General features: G+C 40.4%; 1 protein-coding gene across 5 annotated transcripts in view; it reads right to left on the bottom strand.

The window, feature by feature from the left end:
- DPP6 (dipeptidyl peptidase like 6) overlaps positions 1-18,937 on the bottom strand; it is a 637,674-nt gene that overhangs the window by 132,872 nt on the left and 485,865 nt on the right. For all 5 annotated transcript variants that reach the window (XM_087712475.1, XM_087712477.1, XM_087712474.1 and 2 more), the window contains exon 5: positions 18,815-18,889. In XM_087712475.1, the coding sequence (XP_087568601.1) occupies positions 18,815-18,889 (75 nt within the window). The remainder of the gene's footprint in view (positions 1-18,814; positions 18,890-18,937) is intronic.

Raw genomic sequence — 18,937 nt, 5'->3', positions numbered from 1 at the left:
TGCATTTATTAAGGTGGGGGGAGAAAGGCATAAAAATTAATTTTCTTCTGTTGGAGAGCAGAGACAATCAATCTACCTTCTGCTCTTGTGAGATCTTTGCACCTGGTCAGGTGCTTTCGTGAGTCTTGAGCCATTGTTTCATTGCCACGGAGACCATACCTTTGATGACATTGGGGCACGAGTTCCCAGCAATAAATAAATTTGGAATCACCAATAATGAGGACACTGCAGACTGCCAGGCAGAATTCACAGTTATAACTAAAGCCAAATAGAGAAATAGCCCAAAACACAGTTCTAATCCATTGTAAATATACATAGGCATTAATTTGCTAGCACCAGAAGAAAGGTCACAATGTCCTTTTCATGCTGTCGAGCGAAAGTTTACGGTGTCAACGCTTCTTCCTAAACTTTTGATTTGAGCTTCCTGTTTACTCTTAGGGGCGTAACAATTTATAGCAAACCGATGCATGCATCTTTGACCTGAGAAATAAACTTTGGCAAGTCTTGTGAGGATGAAATTAAAAGGAAGGTGATATTAGCATTGGGTAAGGAGAGAAAATGCTACCAATCGTAGCAGCTAGGATGCTAGTCCTCACTGCAATCCTCAGGAAGAGGTAAACCCTTAGGAGGAGCGTACTGTATTTAAATAAATAATTTAAAATAATAATATTCAAAGGATATTTACATTTAGTTCGAAATACAGGTTGTCCCCATCGTATAGCCACAATGGGGACAAGAAATTCCATTGCTAACTAAGGTAGTTGTTAAGCGAATCGTACCCAATTTTACAACCTTTTTTTGTCATAGTTGTTAGGTGAATCACTGCAGTTCTTAAGTGTTGTTGTTGACTTTTTTTGTTGGAAGCTGGCTGGGAAGGCCACAAATGGCTGTCACATGACCTTGGGAAGCTGCAACTATTGTAAATATAAGCCAGTTGCCAAACATCCTAATTTTGGTCATCTCATGGGGATGTTGCAATGGTTATAATCATTTTTTTCACTGTCGTTATAACTCTGAATGATCACTAAACAAATGGTTGTAAGTTGAGGACTCCCTCTAACCCATAACAAACCTGTGTAAGTCATAAATATTATTATATTTTTAAACTGTTCCTTTAATGACACTGGAACTTTTTGAGTTTTATGCAGGTGAACAAATGTTGCCAGCAACAATATCTTGGCATCTTCATTCTAATTTTTTAGGTTATTTGAATAGCTGCAATATTATAGTAATCTCTATTTCCACTGTAGTCAGGAATTGTAGTCAGTTACATTTAAAAAATCCAAATGGCAACTTTCAAAATTTATCTGTATTCATCGACTATCTGCTTTTGGGCCCAAATATGTATGTATGTATGTATGTATGTATGTATGTATGTATGTATGTATGTATGTATGTATATGTGTGTGTATATGTATGTGTGTGTACGTACGTACGTACACGTGTACACACACACACACACACACACACACACACACACACACACACACACACACACACACACATATATATATATATATATATATATATATATATATATATATATATATATATATATATAAGATTTGTACAACCCCTGGTAAGCCCCAATTATGGGAGGAAGCTAACTGCTTCCATCATCTGTCAATCGGCTCGTCACAAGAGTCCATCACAACAGAAACCCAATATTTTTACTGTTGCCTTTGTTATATTTGTGTTTTTTTATTTGTGCTGATTTATTTATTTATTTATTTATCAGCACAAATAAAAAACATATATATATATATATATATATATATATATATATATATATATATATATATATATATATATATATATATATATATATATATATATATATATAATTGGTTTATTTATTTATCAGCACAAATAAAACACACACACACACACACACACACACACACACACACACACACACACACACACACACACACACACACACACACACACACACATATATATATATATATATATATATATATATATATATATATATATATATATATATATGCCAAATACCACTCACGCATCACGAAATCTCCAGAACCCTAAAGCCTATAAACTTGAAATTTGGCATGTATGTCCCTCTTGGCTTCTAGGTGCTTGCTAAGAAAGGATTTTTCAAAATGACCATCAGATCATTAGTATTTCTTATACAGTTAGCTCAGATGCTAAGGAGTTCTACTCCCCCTCCCCACCTGAAAAGAATTCTGTTCCAACTGCCAGTTGCCTCACATTCCATTAACACAGTTCAAACTGGCAGACGTTCCACTCCAGGCAGGAGCAATATTCCCTTATGTGTTTCAATCACCAACCACCACTGAGCCAACAGAGTGAACTGGATTTCTCCTCCATTGCCTAATCACATAGTTTTGTTGTGAAGCATGAGTATCCAGCTAGTGCTTCTATAAAATTGCTTGGAGAGCAGTCTTTGCTTTGCTCCCTTCAATAGCCACAATGCCAAATTCTGCTACTCAAGTAGGCCTCTGTGGTGTATCTCTTTCCCACTTTCCAACAAGTGTTTCTCAACCTTTGCAACTTTAAGATGTGTGGATTTCAACTCTCAGAATTCCCCAGCTAGAATTCTGGGAGTTGAAGCTTGCACATGTCTTAAAGTTGCCAAGGTTGAGAAGCATTGCTCCAACAGAATGAAAATGAAGTCTTTCATTGTCTTGGGATGCAGGGAGCAAATTAGTAACCCTCGACTTACGGCGACAATTGAGCCCACATTTCTGTTGCTAAGTGAGACAGTTGTTGAGTAAGTTTTCCTTCATTTTTATGACCTTTCTTGCCAAAGTTGTTAAACCAATCACTGCAGTTGTTAAGTTAGTTACACAGTTATAAACTGAATCTGGCTTCCCCCTTAAGCTGGGTTGGCAGAAGGTCACAAAAGTTGATCGCATGGCACTGCAACCGTCATAGATATGAGTCGGCTGGCAAGTGTTTTGATGTTTGGATCACATGAAGATGGAGATGCTCATAAGTGTGAAAAATAATCCTGCGACTTTTTTTAAATGCCATAGTTAACTCCATCACTAAATGAACTGTTACATGTCAAGGACTACTTTTCTCTACATCATTTCTATGTAAGAGGTATTAAAATGCTGTCCATTCCCACCGCTTTTAGCGTGTGATTGTGTAAGAAGCTGTGATCATGGAAACGCTCTCATGTCTAATTGACACAGCACAGAATCTTGACATTTCCTGCTAACAAGGCCACTGAATTATTTAGATTGCAGAAATAAAGTCGACGTGCCCTGTTACATGTGCTCTAAATGGACAACTAATGAACATATTATCCGCTGGTAAATGTAACAATTCCAAGAGTTAGAAACGAGCTAAGTCCAGGCAAAAGGGTGATAGAAAGACTTAGTATAGTTTTATATTCTCTCCTTGTATTTGCAGATATATACAAAGAAGGGGTTTTTATCAAACAATTGCACGGCCCCAGCACTACTGGAGCAGGGGTGAAATGCTCTGAAGTCTGCTACTACTTCACTTAGCGCAAATGCCCACCGCTGGCGCTGATCATTGGAACTACCGGTTCGTCCGAACTGGTAGCATTTTTTTTTTACTACCGGTTCGCCCAAATCGGTTCGAACCGGTAGCATTTCACCCCTGTACTGGAACACACGAATGATAAATCACCACCACCCCTGTCATGAAAGCATCTCTGACCGCGGATTCATTTAGAATCATGGAATCATGGAAGGCTGGATACAACCTTGGAAGTCTTCTAGTCCCATCCCTTGCCCAGAATTGGAGACCTGGCTATCATGTTGCTATTTGAAAAAGATATACAAAGTCATGATGTATGTGAGCCTATCAGTATATCAGAGATATCAGACTCCTATGCCATCAATGGTTTTCCCTATGGCACTTTAGCGTGCATGAAAGTTGGACTTTGAAGAAGCAGGATTGAAGGTTGATGGACACAATTGGCTTTGGTGTAACACTATGGTTAATCAAGAAAACAAATGGATCACAGAAGTAATCAACTCAGAGTTCTCACTTGGGGTACAAATGGCCATTTATGGCATTTTGAATACCGTGTCCAACTGTCTTGAGATATTGGGCAAGATGGAGGAAAAGATAATAATACAATAGAATAGAATAGCAGAGTTGGAAGGGACCATGAAGGCCTTCTAGTCCAACCCCCTGCTCAAGCAGGAAACCCTATACCAGGGGTGTCCAAACTCGTGGACTTCAACTCCCAGAATTCTGGCTGGGGAATTCTGGAAGTTGAAGTCCACAAGTCTTAAAGTTCCTAAGTTTGGACACCCCTGCCCTATACCATTTCAGACCAATGGTTGTCCAATCTCTTCTTTAAAACTTCCAGTGTTGGAACATTCACAACTTCTGGAGGCAAGTTCTTCCACTGATTAATAGTTCTAACTGTCAGGAAATTTCTCCTCACTTCTAAGTTGCTTCTATCCTTGAGTAGTTTCCATCCATTGCTTCTTGTCCTGCTCATCCATTATAACAATAGTTACAATGCTCTAAATATTTACTTTTACTACTGGAAGATCAAACACTTCACCAACTTCTGGATTATCCCCATCTTCTGAAATGATGTGTGAAGCTAGAGCGTTATAGGAAACTTCCTTTGCCTTCCCATCTTTCAGATATTGAATAACCCGTATAAGGCTGACCAGGAGCTAGGTGGGTGGACTTAGCAATAGTGCACTGATGGGGGATCTGAAAGACAGGCTGGGGCAGATTGTCCTAAAAAAAGTCTGACTTGGTAAATTAATCAATCAAGATGCTATAAGTAGTGTGCTTGTTGCCATCATGATGCATTTACTAGACAACATACAATGTTTCCTACGCAGAAGCCCATAGAAGGCACATGTTATCTATCATTCATTAACCCTTCCCATTCCCAGCTAGTAAAATTCCAGATATACCTCAGTAACTTACAGTACGTCCTCTGAGTTACATGCTAATTATCTGGGAAATACCTAGAAGCAAGGATGTTAGGCAAAACCCAGGTCTAGGTAGTTAATGACCATCACAATGCAAACCAGTTATTATTCAGAAGTAATCCTCAGTGAGTATAAAAGGATTTACTCCAAATTAAATAAGCCTGATATGTAAGCATGAATTTGTCCTGCAATATGATACCTCCGATGTAATTGTATTTGTTTTTTGGAGTCTTGAGTAGTCATAACCAACTTGATATTTTCTAGAAATAGCGAGTTAAATTCAGAGAGAGGGAGAGAGGGAGGAAGGGTGATAGAGAGAAAGGGGGTGGGGAAAGGAAGAGAAAGAGAGGTGGAGGGAGAAAGAAAGAGAGAGAGAAAGAGAAGGAAGGGGGAGAGAGGGGGGCGGGAGAGAGCGGGGGAGAGAAAGAGGGGGGAGTAGGAAAAGAGAGAGTGGGAGGGAGGGAGAGAAAGAGAAAGAAGGGGAGGGAGGGAGAGAGAAAGAGGGGAGGAGAGAGAAAGAGAGAGGAGGGAGGGGGAAGAAAAGAGGGGGAGGGAGAGAGAGAAAGAGGGGAGGAGAGAGAAAGAGAGAGGAGGGAGGGGGAAGAAAAAGAGGGGGAGGGAGAGAGAGAAAGAGAGAAAGAAGGGGAGGGAGGGAGAGAAAAAAAGGAGAGGAGAGAGAAAGAGAGAGGAGGGAGGGGGAAGAAAAGAGAGGGAGGGAGAGAGAAAGAAAGAGGGGAGGAGAGAGAAAGAGAGAAGAGGGAGGGGGAAGAAAAAGAGGGGGAGGGAGAGAGAGAGAAAGAGGGGGGAGGGAGGCGGAGAGAAAGGTGGGGGAGGGAGAGAGAAAGAGGGGGGGAGAGAGAGAAAATAGTGGGAGAGAGAAAGAGAGGGATGGAGGGAGAGAAGATTGATGCTACGGTGCTACGGTGAACCTAGTTCAACATATTTAGAGTGCCTCAGAATATGGAAACTTGCATGATAATTAAGCTTGTATTATTTCTATCTTATGGTTTCAACCGATCAAACTACCCATCTGTCCATCCATCAGCCACCAGAGGAATTCTTTTTCATTGTATGATAACAGGTGTTGTTTACTTCCACTCATTTTCACGTTTTTTTTAATCTGAAAGGATCGATTAGGAATGAAAAGCCCAGTTATGACACCGAGTAATGAACTAGGAACTTATTTACTTCTGAATTAGCTTCATTACTTGCCCAGATTCATGCAGAAGCAGGCCATAAATGTTCACAAGCGATCACAAAACGAAATATCCCAAAGCTGCTTTTTCAAAAGGTAAACTGGGCTTCCTTTTGTTTTTTCCTTGAAGATGTTTCGCTTCTCACTCAAGAAGCTTCTTTAATTCTGACTGAATGGCGGAGAATGGAAAGATTTACATTCCTTGCTGCAGAGATCCTTCCATCCACCACCATTCAGTCAGAACTGAAGAAGCTTCTTGAGTGAGAAGCGAAATGTCTTCAAGTAAAAACAAAGAAAGGTCCAATTGCCCCTTGAAAAAGCACCTATGGGACAACCATGGATGACTGAGAATCTCCATAGACATAAAATGAAATGTTTCTTTTATTTTAACAGCATGGTGAAAAAGGAAATCTGGATGGAAATGTAGGATTCATAGTCTTGAATCCCTCCTTTCCTTATGGGCTATGTCTCCATTTGCCTTCAACTGTAAGATACTGAAAAGATTTCCAGCTCTGAATTTCCTTCCCTTAGAATAGAGATGGAGCCAAGATGTTTAAATGCTCCACAATTAATATCATGCGTCTTAGCTTAGTAGCTAAGATGCTGAGCTTGTGGTGGGAAGGGAACAGCGTTCCATGCACCGTTTAGTCATGCTGGCCACATGACCATGGAGACGTCTTCAGACAGCACTGGCTCTTTGACTTTGAAACGGAGATGAGCACCGCCCCTTAGAGTCAGAAACGACTAGCACATATGTGCAAGGGGAACTTTTACCTTTTTTAATGGTACATTTGCTGGCAAAGGAATCCTTTGCCAGCAAATGTACCATTTTAGGAGATTAAGGCTTGTAGGCCTATATCTGAAATAGCTGTTTATTGCTAAAAGAGCTCTTTATCACATTGTGTTGGGATAAAAAGTTATCTTCAAAACTTCTGGAGCAACTTTAGTCTAACGGTTAGAACACAAGGCTACAAAGTGGGAGATTGTGAGTTCTAGTCTCACTCTAGGCATGAAAACTATCCTGATGACTTTGGGCCAATCACCTAGAGATGGTGAGTTCTAGTCCTGCCTTAAGCTTAAAAGCCAGCTAGCTGATTTTGGGTAAGTCACCAGGAGTTCTAGTCCCTCCTTAGCCATGAAAGCTGACTGGATGGCTTTCAGCCAATCACCAACAGACTGTAAGTTCTAGTCCCTCCTTAGCCATGAAAGCTGACTGGATGGCTTTGGGCCAATCACCAACAGACTGTAAGTTCTAGTCCCTCCTTAGGCATGAAAGTTGACCGGATAACTTTGGGCCAATCATCAGCAAATTGTGAGTTCTAGTCCCTCCTTAGGCATGAAAGCTGACTGGGTGACACTCTATCAGCACAACTCACCTCACAGGGTTGCTGTTGTTGTAGGGAAAATAGGAGAGGAAGGTGTGTTGGAAGTGTTTACCACCTTGTGTTATTTGTAAAAATAATAAAGGTGGGATAGAAATAAATAAAAGAATAAAATTTATTGAGTATTGCACCCTGAGTGCAGGACATCTAAAACAGCATTTCCTTCTTGTCTCTTCCTGTCCCGTGGAGATATTCCTAAAGGCAGAGGTGAAATTCAGCCAGTTCTGACAGATTCTGGAGAACTGGTAGCGGAAATTTTGCGTCGTTCGGAGAACCGGCAAATAGGCTGGCCGTACCCACCCACTGCCTCCCAGCTGATTTTCTTTTGTTGCCCTGAGCAGGAGAACAGAGCTGGGAAATAGGTTAGTGAGGTGGGGAGGGAATGGGGATTTTGCAGTATTTCCCCTGCCACGTCCACAAAGCCACGCCCACAAAGCCACACCACGCCCACAACTGGTAGTAAAAAAAATTGAATCCCACCACTGCCTAAAGGTCTTGGTTTCCCACCCCCAAGGGTAATTTTGAGGTGCTTTTGAAGGTCTTCTCCATGTCCAGATCAAATTGTAAGATCTCAAAGAAAATGTGGCTTTATAATTGATCATGAATTCTCTTCACCATCCCAGGACTGTCAAACTTGCGGCCCTCTAGCCGGATGTGTCATGCGCTGGCCACGCGAAGGAAAAAAGTCACGATACTTCACGTGATGACACAAGTTTGATACCCCTGCTCTATCCTCTGGAACTCGAATGATGTTTGCCATTTCCTAATAGTGATACAAAGGTATTTATTTGAAGCTGTCAATCTAGGGGATAATAAATGTTCTAATTACCTAACACCCAGGCCCACAAGCATACAATCTACCTGGCCTCTTCTGTTGCTTTCAAAGTCAGGATAGATTAAAAAGTCAAATTAAGAGAACCAAAACACTTGTCTCATTCAATTTACCTTGAAATAAGCAAGAGGATCATCTGGGAGGAAAAAAAAGAAATGTGAAGAGGCACTGGAATCACTACGGGAAATTATAGTCACTTAACATCTTATGGATTCCATCCAATTCTTTCCTGATTATGTTCTGCACCAATCAGTTTAAAGCAGTGGGGGGGATTCCCTTCCCTACCAGTTCGCAAAGATGAGCGCACACGCCACTTTCTGCGCATGCGGAGAGGGTCACGTATTGTCAGGGTGGGTGGGCGGAGCCTCCCGCAGCTGCTGCTACTGGTTCGCCTGACCTTGAGAGAATGGGCTGAATGCCACCTCTGGTTTAAAGCAGAGGAAAGGTTTAGGGCCTTGATGGCGAACCTATGGCACATATGCCACAGGTAGCACGCGGAGCCACTTGTCAATGCATGCAAGACTGGCCAGCTGACTTCAGCCTTCTTTTGAGGCCATTTTGCACCCTCCAGAGGCTTCCTTGAAGCTTCCAGAACACGAAAAACGCCCTACAGCCAAACAGGAAATTCAGGAACGGACTTCCGGTTTGCCCGTAGATCCGTTTTTCACCCTCCGGAGGCTTCAGGGAAGCTCTTGAAACCTCCGGAGGGCATCTGGGGGGCGGGGAGCAGAGGAGGCTATTTTGCCCTCCCCAGACTTCTAGAAAGCCTCGGGAGCCTGGGGATGGTGAAAGAACGACAGCGAAAGCTTGCCGGGGGTGTGTGTGTGTCACGCACACATGTGCGTGCTGGGGGAGGAAAGCACATAGCATTATGGGTGTGGCACGCTGGCGCACAACCCACCCCCCCGTGCTCCCCTCGCTTTTGGCACGGGAGCCAAAAAAGGTTCGCCATCACTGGTTATGGGGATCCACTGTAAATCTCCTGTACAAACCTTTGCCCACAGAGTAATTTCTTTCTGTGATTTTTATTTCAGCACAAATGATTTTCAAATAAGCCCTTTCTTTGGCATTTTATTAGTTTCAGTCTCTCCTCTTGATAATGGCAAACTGTAAGACTATCTCTTACCACCTTTCGCTGCAAATAGGTGTTTTTTTTTTCTCCCTACAATGTTGATAGCAGATATTTGATACCAATTATTTTTTTTCCTCTATGGAGCTGCAGAAATGTGTGAACTTTCTGGCTAAATTTCAGCTGTTTGGCATATATTTTACATGATTTCAATTTGTTCCCTTTACTGAGACACTTGCTCATTATAAAACCATCTCAACATGTTTCTAGTAAGCTATGCTGTGCTGATGAACGATTCTGAAACCTCGGGGGCACCATTGGCAAAAGAACATGCACTTTTTTTTTTGCAATCCAGGTGGTCTATTAAGATTTCACAAACATTCTTGCTTGCTTAATTGGTACAGAAGTGCTTGAGATATATCAATGGCTAAAGTGATTTTGAAGTGTCAGGGTGTGACAGAAGCGTCAGCACAAGTCCTAGTCAACTAAAAGTTTTGTAACAGTTCTGAAACTGCACCGTCCAACATCTGACAAAAGCAGCAGCTACTGTGAGTAACCATCCCGTATTGATCCTTCTGTAACAAGGAGAAAAATCATTCCTATTGTAAGAACTTTTCACCCAGAAGCAGAAGAAAGAAAGGAGAAGGAGAACAGAGGAAAAATTATTTTCCTACTCTAAGAACTTCTCTAGAAGAAGAAGGAAGGTAGAGGAGAAGGAGGAGAAGACAACAAGAACAATATATAGGCAGGTCCATGCTTCTCATAGTTGTAGTAGTTGTAGTTGAGTTTATTTATAGGCCGCCCTTTTCCCTGAGGGGACTCAGGGCGGCTAACAACTTGTATGGGAGGGGAAAACATACAATAACATAAAAACACAATGTATAATTAAAATCAAGCAACATTCATACAACATTCGGGTGGGGGCAGATTATGCTCTTTACCTCCAGGCCTGGCGGGATAGCCAGATCTTAAGGGCTGTGCGGAAGGTCTGGAGGGTGGTGAGGGTACGAATCTCCACGGGGAGATCGTTCCAGAGGGTCGGAGCTGCTACTGAAAAGGCTCTCCTCCGCGTAGTTGCCAGCCGGCACTGGCTGGCAGATGGCACTCGGAGGAGGCCTAATCTGTGAGATCTTATGGGTCGAGAGGAGGTGATTGGCAGGAGGCGGTCTCCCAAGTACGCAGATCCACTACCAATATTGGCCCTGATAATCTATTTCAGTTAATGGGAACATTGATGTTCTTCCTTTGATGCTTTTTTTCCTACATGAATCTTTCCCTGGTTATTTCCAGCTGTTGGCATAACATTCTCTCTTGCTTTGTGTCCTCAGCTATAAGCTGTTGAATCAGCTCTAGAAATCTTAGGTAGTTAATTATGGGTTTATAGAACTTCTTAACACTACAACTGGAAGCAAAAGAGACATAGCATAAAGAAAGAAGTGAAGGGGAAGCTCAGAATGAGCAGAGAATGACAAAGGAGGCAAAGACTTTTCTTCAGGTATTTTCAAAATAAAAGAAAGAGAAATGAATCCATTTAGCAGCTACTCAAAGACAGAAAAATGCTAACAGAAGCAAAGTACAGACAGAACTTTTCTTATATTTTTTTTCAGTCTTCTCCAAGAAAATATGTGTTCTATCTATCTATATATATGAGCCAAATACTACTCACTCATCATGATATCTCCAGAACAGTGGTGGGTTTCAAAAATTTTTGGAACCTCTTCTGTAGGTGTGGCCTGCTTTCCGGGTCCACTGGTGGAACCTCTTCTAACCGGTTCCGTAGATTTGACGAACCGGTTCTACCGAATAGGTGTGAATTGGTAGGAACCCACCTCTGCTCCAGAACCATAAAGCCTACAAACTCAAAATTTGGCATGTATGCTCCTCTTGGCTTCTAGGCATTTGCTCAGAAAGGATTTTTCGAAATGACAATCAGATCATTAGTATTTCTTATACAGTAATTAATAGTTTGATGTGAAGGAATTCTACTCCCCCCTCCCCACCTGAAAATAACTCTGTTCCAGCTGCCAGTTGCCTCATATTCTGTTACCTCAGTTCAAACTGGCAGACGTTCCACTCCTTCACTCAGGAGCTGTCTGTGGCTCCTTACAGTACTAAACGTTGGTACCACACCAAGATATCTACGCCTCCCACCTATGAAATTGCTTCCAGGCTCAAGGCAGTGGGAGACTACCACTGAGCCAACAGAGTGAACCGGATTTCTCCTCCATTGCCCAATCACATAGTTTCATCGTGAAGCATGGGTACCCAGCTAATTAAATATAAATGCAAAAAGCAAAATAAAGCAGCAAAACTAAAGCTTGAGACTGATAGAAACCTGGCTTGGGAATATCTTTTTACAATGAATTAACTTTAAATCTCCAGGGCAAGATGAATTACATTCTAAATTGCTGATGGCCTCTTTGAAACCTTAGGTATCAATCTTTGACAGATTCTAGAGAAACACTGATGACATTCCACATGACAGGAAGACAGCAAACATTGTCCTTATCTTCAAGAGAGAGAAATGCAAGATCCAAGGAGCCTATTAGCCAGCCAGTTTGATAGCAGAGCCTGGGAAGATTTAGAGCAGATTTTAAAATGATTGATCTGTAAGCGCCATGGAAACAACGTAGGGAGTACAAGAAGTCAGACTAATTCTTATTTTTTAACCTGCTACCTTTCTTATTGTAGGAATGCTATAGACATGATATTGATTTCAGCCAACAAAAATTGACAATTTCTGGTGATTCAGTTAATAAGCTAGTTAAGCATAGGACCCAAAATTTGAAGATTGTACTCAAAATGGAACTAATAACAGTGGCTTATCAAAGGAATAAGTTCCACCAAGTTAAGACCTGTAAACTTCAGTATTTTACCAACGGCTTAAGGGAAGTAGTGGAAACACTTGCCAAATTTGCGTATTTCAAATTAGAATACGGGTTGGATAGCTAATATCCTACAAGAGAGAAACACAATTGAAAATGATAGGTTAAAAAAATAAGCAAAGACAAATGAAAACAACTTTTGGGAAATGGGGATCAAAGTCATTGTGTTTAAAGTAAGGAACATTTTGTTTAATAAGTAAGCTTGTGAAGATCTCTGAAAGTTAATAAATGAGATGCTGAATAGAAGAAATTGGAACAGATGCCAAGCGGAGCAACGAGAATTATTGTGGACTAGAAATTAAACCAGACAAAGAAATATTGAAAGATCTGGGAATATTGAGATGGGAGAATGTGAAATCATTTTTTTAATATCCAAGAGGGAGCCACAGAAGAATGCCAGCGGGCTTTCTGTTGGTCCAGATGGCAAGACATGAAATATTTATGTTACAAGAAGCCAGGTTGGTTAAATGTTAGGAAAATGTTACTTACAATAAAAATAAAAGCACTTTGACAATGAAATTAATTACTTAGAGAACTGGAAGGAATTTTTTTTACATGAATGCTATCACTTTCTTGATGCTTCAGTTTGATTTCCTTGTACAGAATAAAAAGCTGGACTTGATAAAATGAATTAAGTAAAAGTAAAGATTCCCCTTGCACATATATGCTAGTCATTCCTGACTCTAGGGGGCGGTGCTCATCTCCGTTTCAAAGCCGAAGAGCCAGCGCTGTCCAAAGATGTCTCCGTGGTCATGTAGCCAGCATGACTCAATGCCGAAGGCGCACGGAATGCTGTTACTTTCCCACCAAAGGTGGTTCCTATTTTTCTACTTGCATTTTTACATGCTTTCGAACTGCTAGGTTGGCAGAAGCTGGGACAAGTAATGGGAGCTCACTCTATTACACAGTGCTAGGGATTTGAGCCACTGAACTGCTGAACTTTCTGATCGACAAGCTCAGCATCTTAGCTACTAAGCCACTGTGTCCCCGATAGAATGAATTATCATCACCAATTCTAGGATTGAATGGTTCTGTTGATTGCAGCTAGTTAGTTAGCTAACAAATAGATGTAAGAAAAGTACAGGACATTTTTTTATTTCAATGGCAATGTTAACATCTCTCAAATCATTCATAATGAAAGCAATTTAATATTCTCAATTTAACATCTAGCTGTATGACTACAAAAAGGCTTAGTTTTATTTACTCTTTGGTGTTTTTTTGTATTTTGAATTAGACAAAGTGCAATTAATTTTGATGGTTGTAAAGCTTCACAAGGGATGCAGTGGCTTAGTGGCTAAGATGCTGAGCTTGTCGATCAGAAGGTCGGAAGTTCAAATCCCTAGAGCTTTGTAACGGAGTCAGTGCCTGTTACTTGTCCCAGCTTCTGCCAACCTAGCAGTTTAAAAGCACGTAAAAATGCAAGTAGAAAAGTAGGGACCAACTTTGGTGGGACGGTAACAGCATTCTGTGCGTCTTCAGACACCGCTGACTCTTTGGCTTTGAAACGGAGATGAGCACCGGCCCCTAGAGTCGGGAACAACTAGCACATATGTGCGAGGGGAACCTTTACCTTTAACTTTAAAGCTTCACATAGTGATACACATTACTTAAATAAGATGTACCACTCTACCGATTGGTAGGGCTGGATATGGAGAATACATAGCTCTTTACTTCAGTATTTTAAATTGCATTATTTAATTTGTATAATACTTACTTAAAGGTTTAAAAGTTTGAGCACAGAATATAGCTTTGTCCAATGCAAAATTTGTGAAGTTTGGCAACTTTAAGATGCATAGATTTCAACTCCCAGAATTCCCCAGCTAGCATCTGTGTGAATTTTAATATATTATATTTCATTGGGAAAAAATAATAGCTCTGCCTTGGCTGGCAGCATCTTATTAGAGACATTTATTAAATTTAACAAGCATTTCTATGCCAGTTCCCCTTGCAAAGAATAGTGAACACTGCCTCTTACATGTCAGTGGAGAGAAGCCTATTAATGAAAAATGCTTGCCACTTGTATTATTTACTAGTATTTGTATTCTCTGGAAAACAAAAAAAGTTATAAAATCTGACCATATGAAAAGGACCTCTTTTTAGCCAAAGGGGATGGTTCGTGCCCATTCAATTAATTAGCTAAAAAGTTGCCAATATTTTTTTAAAAAAAATATTAAAATGTAAAAAATATCTAAAAATGCTTGGAAAATGTAAACCATCAGAAAAGAAATGAAACAGAAATAAAACCAATCAGGAATTAAATCTCTATGTAGGTGCAAAATGCCATTTTTTATCAATTTGTGGGCAACAGCACAAGCCTATGTGTGCCACATAGTAATTGTGGATATAGTTACAAACCTGCCATAGCGGTGGTGAAATTCAAATTTTTTTTACTATTGCTTCTGTGGGCGTGGCTTGGTAGGTTGGTGTGGCATGGTGGGTGTGGCAGGGGAAGCATATTGCAAAATCCCCGTTCCCACCCCACTCTGGGGCCAGTCAGAGGTGGTATTTGCTGGTTCTCCGAACTACTCAAAATTTCCGCCACCAGTTCTCCAGAACCTGTCAGAACCGGCTGAATTTCACCCCTGCGCCATAGTCTCTTGCTTACCAATTAATCCTTATTGGAAATTGGCTGATCCTAATGGTTGGCTATCCCATGTGAACAATCTATATATCTGGTATTGTGCATTCATTATTTCATTCATGAATTTTTGAACAAATCCTTCCAAGTTGAACAAATCTTATGAATACAAAAGCATATGGGAGCTGGTTGGGGTTTGTTTAATGGATTCTATTATATAGTGGATTTTAATTTTTTTAAAAATTTTGTAAGCAGCCCGGAGTCATCTATGTTTGAGTTGGTTGGCTATATAAATTTGTTTTAATAAATAAGTAAAATAAAACAAAATTGCAAATAGCCAGAGTATTTGTAAACCGGGGTTATCAAATTGGTGGCCCATGGGCCAGATGTGTCATGCCCAAGCCACGCCCACCCCAGTTCCATGAAGAGTAAAAAGTTGCGATACGTCTTTTATCCTTTTTAAAAATGGTATTAACATCCTTTTCTGTCAGTGGATCTTAGAGTCAGCCAGAAGAAAAGACCTTCAGATGGACGTTTCACTATATGATTTTCATTTCATCCTGACCTTTCCAGTAAGTTTGGAGTTTATCTGGAATTTAATTTGTAGCTCTTTAAACTTTGCTGAAAGATTTGCACCCCGAAGAAATAGCCATAAAAGTCCATATGTCCTGACTGTATGCCTTAGGCCAGAGTTGGTGAACCTTTTTGGCACTGAGCACTGAAATGGGAGTACACGGACGTGTGTGCATGTCGGAAACTGGAAGAGCAGCCGTTCGAAGCGCATGCACGTGCCAGGAAGATGAACTTTTAGTTTCTGGTGCATGCATGTGCACTGCCAGCTGACCTTTGTGTGTGCATGCACACCAGAAACAAGAAGATCAGGTGGCCAATGTGCATGCACATGTCGGAAACTGGAAGATCATCTTCCCAGCGCGCGGATGTGCACCTGGTGGCTGCTCTTCCAATTTCCCGTGTTCCTGCACGCATGAAGACCAGCTGGCCGGCATGCCAGAATCTGAAAGAGCAAAAGGCGATGTCTCTATGTGGCACTTCCAGCACATGTGCCATAGGTTCTCCATCACGTGATCCGTCAAAACCGCGCTCGACTAAGCCGTGCCCGATTAAACCGCATCGCTGATGTCATCAACAGGGCGACAACAGCCAGCATGGAGAAAGAAGGGCGCTTTAAATAGCGCTTTGAAAGCAAGCCGATTCAACTTAAGGTAAGGGTTAGGTTTAGGGTTAGGTTTAGGGTTAGGTTTAGGGTTAGGTTAAGGGTTAGGATTAGGTTTAGGGTTAGGTTTAGGGTTAGGTTAAGGGTTAGGTCTAGGTTTAGGGGTTAATTTTAGGTTTAGGTTTACAGCGTGCTTCTGTCTCCGCGCTGTTGTCGCCCTGTTGATGACGTCAATAGGAATTCCACTCAAACCAGTAATTCTTTTGATAGTTGATAATTCTTTTAATTAACTGTGCCATCAGTCCAGAGCTGGTGCCTATTTATGATGCAACCACGATGGCATCTGGTGCAAGACAAACAGAACTGATTTACTCCCATTTGAAATAATACTAATTGGATTAGATTCATCATCACATTAGATCCCATTGATTTCCATAGTTCTATTCAGAGTCTGATTATCTGAATATTGAAGCCACTCCTACGGTATGTATCCTGAAATTATTGTTCTACAATTCTCCAATACAACTTGGGTTGCTTACTTTTTTTTTTTTTTTGCTATTTATGAAAAAAGAGATGAACATTCTGCATCATTGGTGTCAGCCTTTTTCCTTCAGAGCTTCTTCAATCATAAACCTGATTCTTTTGCATAATTTATTCAGTTCACCTGCTAACAGACAGGAACACGCCACTATTTGTGAAATGGAAAATATATCAGAATTCTACATATCTTCACCTTCAAAGATATAACTAAGCGTTTCCAGCAATCTCATAATCTAGGTTACTCACCCTTCTTTATTTTTTGTTTGGAATATAAATTATTAAGATTTTGAAAATACTGGCCCCAAGAAGATTGCTGGTCCAATGATTGGGTTTAAATTCCTTGGACATTTAAGCAGCTGAATATTCATGCATGCTGATATATATCAACCTTAAGCCTGACATGGGAAGGGAGGTATTATAATTAATGAGTTATTTCAGCAGTGAAAGGTACTGACATTTACCTTCTGTTAAAATTTATAATGATTAAGAAAGTTTGGTAAGAAAGTTAAACAAGGAATTCCCAGAGGTACTTTTACTGGAGGAAACTGGACTTCGTTGTTTTTTTTTTCTTTTGAAGATATTTCATTTCTCATCTGAGAAGCTTCAGCTCCGACAGGATGGTGTGGAATGGCAGGATTTATACTCCTTGCAGACAGCTGGTCATTTGCATTCTTTTAGAGTTGCTGAGGCATCCTGGAGGTTTATCTGTATCCCCAGAGTCACCTAAGTATTGCAAATGTGTATGGAGACTTCTTGGCTCCAGATGTTTTCTGCCCTGTGCCCCTTCATTGTTGAAGACAGGTGCAGGATGTTATGGATGAACCTGGTCTGCATCTCAAACTAAAGTGCAAATGGTTCCTATGGTCTGCATTTTTTTTTTTACTGGAAATCCATTCATACTTTGTTCATACATCATTCAAAGGCTGTTCATCCCAAAGTGCATAGTTAAATGTCTATGGAGATCCTCAGCTATCCAGGTTGTGGACAGCCTCAAAGGTGCTTTTTCAGGAGGCAACTGGACTTTCTTGTTTTTCTTTGAAGATGTTTTGCTTCTTATCCAAGAAGCTTCTTCCAAACGAAACATCTTCAAAGAGAAACAAGAAAGTCCAGTTGCTTCCTGAAAATCCACCTTTGGGACAACCAAAGACCTGGATAACTGAGAATCTCTACAGACATTTAAACAAAGAAGTGTAAACGTTTTTGCAGCAAAGTGCTACAGCAGTTTTTGTCTATCTAAAGAAGCTCAAATTCTGAGTTATGGGAGTTCCCATTAATCCTCCAGCCAATGGCTGTGTTGGTGGCACGTATAGAACTGAACTTCCCAAGTGGAAGCAATAGTTTGTGAAGAGATAGTTTTATAGTTTTCATAACCAAAGGACCAACAATTGCTCGATCCACCAGTGATACCTTTTATATTTTGCTACATGCAGCACATCTCTCTTTGTATAAATAGGGATTTCTCATCACATCTACTAAATCTAGTTCTAAAATCAATGGTGAAATGTATGCTATTGAAGAGTAAGGAAAATCTTCAAGTTGAAATCTACTCCTGCTAATTCCATAGCCATGATTAGGCAATTTTCTCAGCAGATAGAGCCATTTTGGTACTCATTCCTAATTACGCATCGAGAGGAATCCACCAAAGTGATCAAGTGCCCAGCCAACAATTATATACCTATATTTTTTTCTAAATTATCCTTTAGCTGGCATATATGTAAATGCTTCAGCAAAAATAAAAATTGTAGGACCACCTCTTACATATATTATCCTTTTGGAATAATTTTTCATGAGAGATGTCTCATTTTACCTTCTTTAAATTAATACTGTGTTTCCCTAAAAATAAGACAGGGCCTTATTTTCTTTTGTCCCCCGAAGTAAGCACTTGGCTTTATTTTTGGGGAGGTCTTATTATTTTTGAGGTGTAGGAAGTGGCAAGTGTGGTCACCTCATGGCTGCTGCTGTGTTGCAATATTTTGGGGAGGGCTGGGGAGGTCTTATTTTTGGGAAAACATGGTAATCCATCTCTCTCTTACCATAATGTTGCTATTTTTCCCTTCCTTTATGCTCTTATTTCCATTCCTTTAAGTTATTACATGCAATTATGTATAACGAAGTCCTGTCACGTCAAGACCAATCATTTCAATAGGAATCTTTCTCTGGGGTAAAATTATACCTGTCACGTCAAGAAAACACCATTAAACTAAAAGCAAAATAAATACTGGCTGTTTACTTACCGGCACAATGTCATAGGCAAAGAGTCCATACTCTCTATCTGGTGAAACTTCGTATTTAATAGCTTTTATAGACACCTGAAAAATAAAACAAAACCCAGCATTTCACATAAATACATTCTAATA

This window comes from Thamnophis sirtalis, unplaced genomic scaffold, assembly GCF_051295495.1.
Source record: "Thamnophis sirtalis isolate CommonGarterSnake01/CBP01778 unplaced genomic scaffold, rThaSir2_p1.2 scaffold_4, whole genome shotgun sequence".
NCBI lineage: Eukaryota > Metazoa > Chordata > Lepidosauria > Squamata > Natricidae > Thamnophis > Thamnophis sirtalis.
This window is presented reverse-complemented; position numbering and strand designations above follow the sequence as displayed.